The sequence below is a fragment of the Aptenodytes forsteri genome, unplaced genomic scaffold, assembly GCF_000699145.1.
Source record: "Aptenodytes forsteri isolate BGI_AS27 unplaced genomic scaffold, ASM69914v1 Scaffold267, whole genome shotgun sequence".
Classification (NCBI taxonomy): Eukaryota; Metazoa; Chordata; class Aves; order Sphenisciformes; family Spheniscidae; genus Aptenodytes; species Aptenodytes forsteri.
In genome coordinates, this window is record NW_008794173.1 from 1,007,067 (window position 1) to 1,008,514 (window position 1,448).

Consider the following 1,448-nt stretch of genomic DNA (forward strand, 5'->3'; position numbering starts at 1 on the left):
TGCCTGGGCCCCATCCCCCCAGAAAAAACCCCTGGGGGGTCCGAAATAGCCCCTCGTGACCAGAGCCTGTGTCTGGGCATCAGAGGCAGGGAAAGAGCAGCAGTAAGTCTGGACGCCCTTGGGGCAACGGACACCTCTGCCGTTTCTGCCTCCTCTTCTCGCTCCCCTTTGCTGCAGGTTTTGTACAGGTGGAACAGGCAGAGCAGCACGTCCATAATAGAAACGAATAAAACCTCCGTGGAGCTCTCCCTGCCGTTCGACGAGGACTACATCATAGAGATAAAGCCGTTCAGCGACGGGGGCGATGGCAGCAGCAGCGAACAAATCCGAATTCCAAAGATATCAAGTAAGGACGGGAGGAACCGGGGTCGGTGCCCGCTCCTGCTGCTGGCCGCCGAGCCGCAGGCAGCCAGCGTCCCCAGCCCCTCTCCTCCTCACCCGCTGGCGGGGCAGACCTGCTTCACCCCAGTCACCGTTCGCATCTCCAAATGGGGATGAACCAGAGCCTTGAAGCTGAGCAGGGGCAGGCTGTAGGTCTGGCCCTCTCCCGGGCAGGGAGCTGAAACTCAGACTTAAGCCAGGACTGGTATTTCTGATTTCATCCTGAGTCATGATTAAACCGTAAGAAACGCCATCATAAGTAGTTACATTTGTATTTAAGATTTCTAGACACTTTCCACTCTCCTACTTCCATACTCATATATATGTTGAATATATTGTTTCACCGCATTCGCTATAACGAAATACAAAATGCGGTGTTCAGAGGCTTTTAAATTTATAAGGCTACTGTATAGCCATATTCCATTGTGTGTTGGATGCATAAATATTTATTTAGGGAAATGAGGTTGTGTAGAAGAACAAACAGAAAAGAGAGTATTTTATTACACAACACTGCTTTTGCAAAATCTCCATGTCCCATCTTCCATTAATAATGCCACAGTTTATAAGGTGCATTAAATCAGGAGCCTCTGCAATGCAGGAATATGGCATTAAAATTACAGCAATGTAAAAACCCTGGGCGAGATCAGAATTATCTCCACCATGGCTGTACTCTGTGGCTGTATAAACCATACAGAGGAATTTAATGAGCAGACACGGGAGAGCGGAGGAGAGCAGGGAGGCATGCCAGTTCCTATCTGGCTCAACGCGGTGGGCCACAGAGCAGGTATGCAGCTCCTCCAGGACGTGGATCGTGCCAGGCTGGTGCCATAAGGAACAGCTTGAATATCGTACAGATGTAAAAAAACGTGAAGTAATAAGTAAACAGGCCATGAAGTAATTCAGTTGTGAAAGTAGCCTCAACGCAACAGTGGCAGGAATTTAAGTTAAACCAAAAATTCAGTTAGAGGGGCGAAACCCAGCAAACCAGGAGGTTGTTGAAGCAGGAGGAGGGGACCTGCGCATGGGGTCCGACCTTCCCGGGAGCCACCTCGCCTCCCGCCACCACC

At 50.2% G+C, this 1,448-nt stretch overlaps 1 protein-coding gene across 1 annotated transcript in view; it reads left to right on the top strand.

Annotated features, from left to right (window-relative positions):
- Window positions 1–1,448, top strand: part of CNTN4 (contactin 4) — a 132,972-nt gene that overhangs the window by 129,418 nt on the left and 2,106 nt on the right. The window contains exon 20 of the mRNA XM_009283546.1: window positions 178–346. Coding sequence (XP_009281821.1) covers window positions 178–346 — 169 coding nt within the window. The remainder of the gene's footprint in view (window positions 1–177; window positions 347–1,448) is intronic.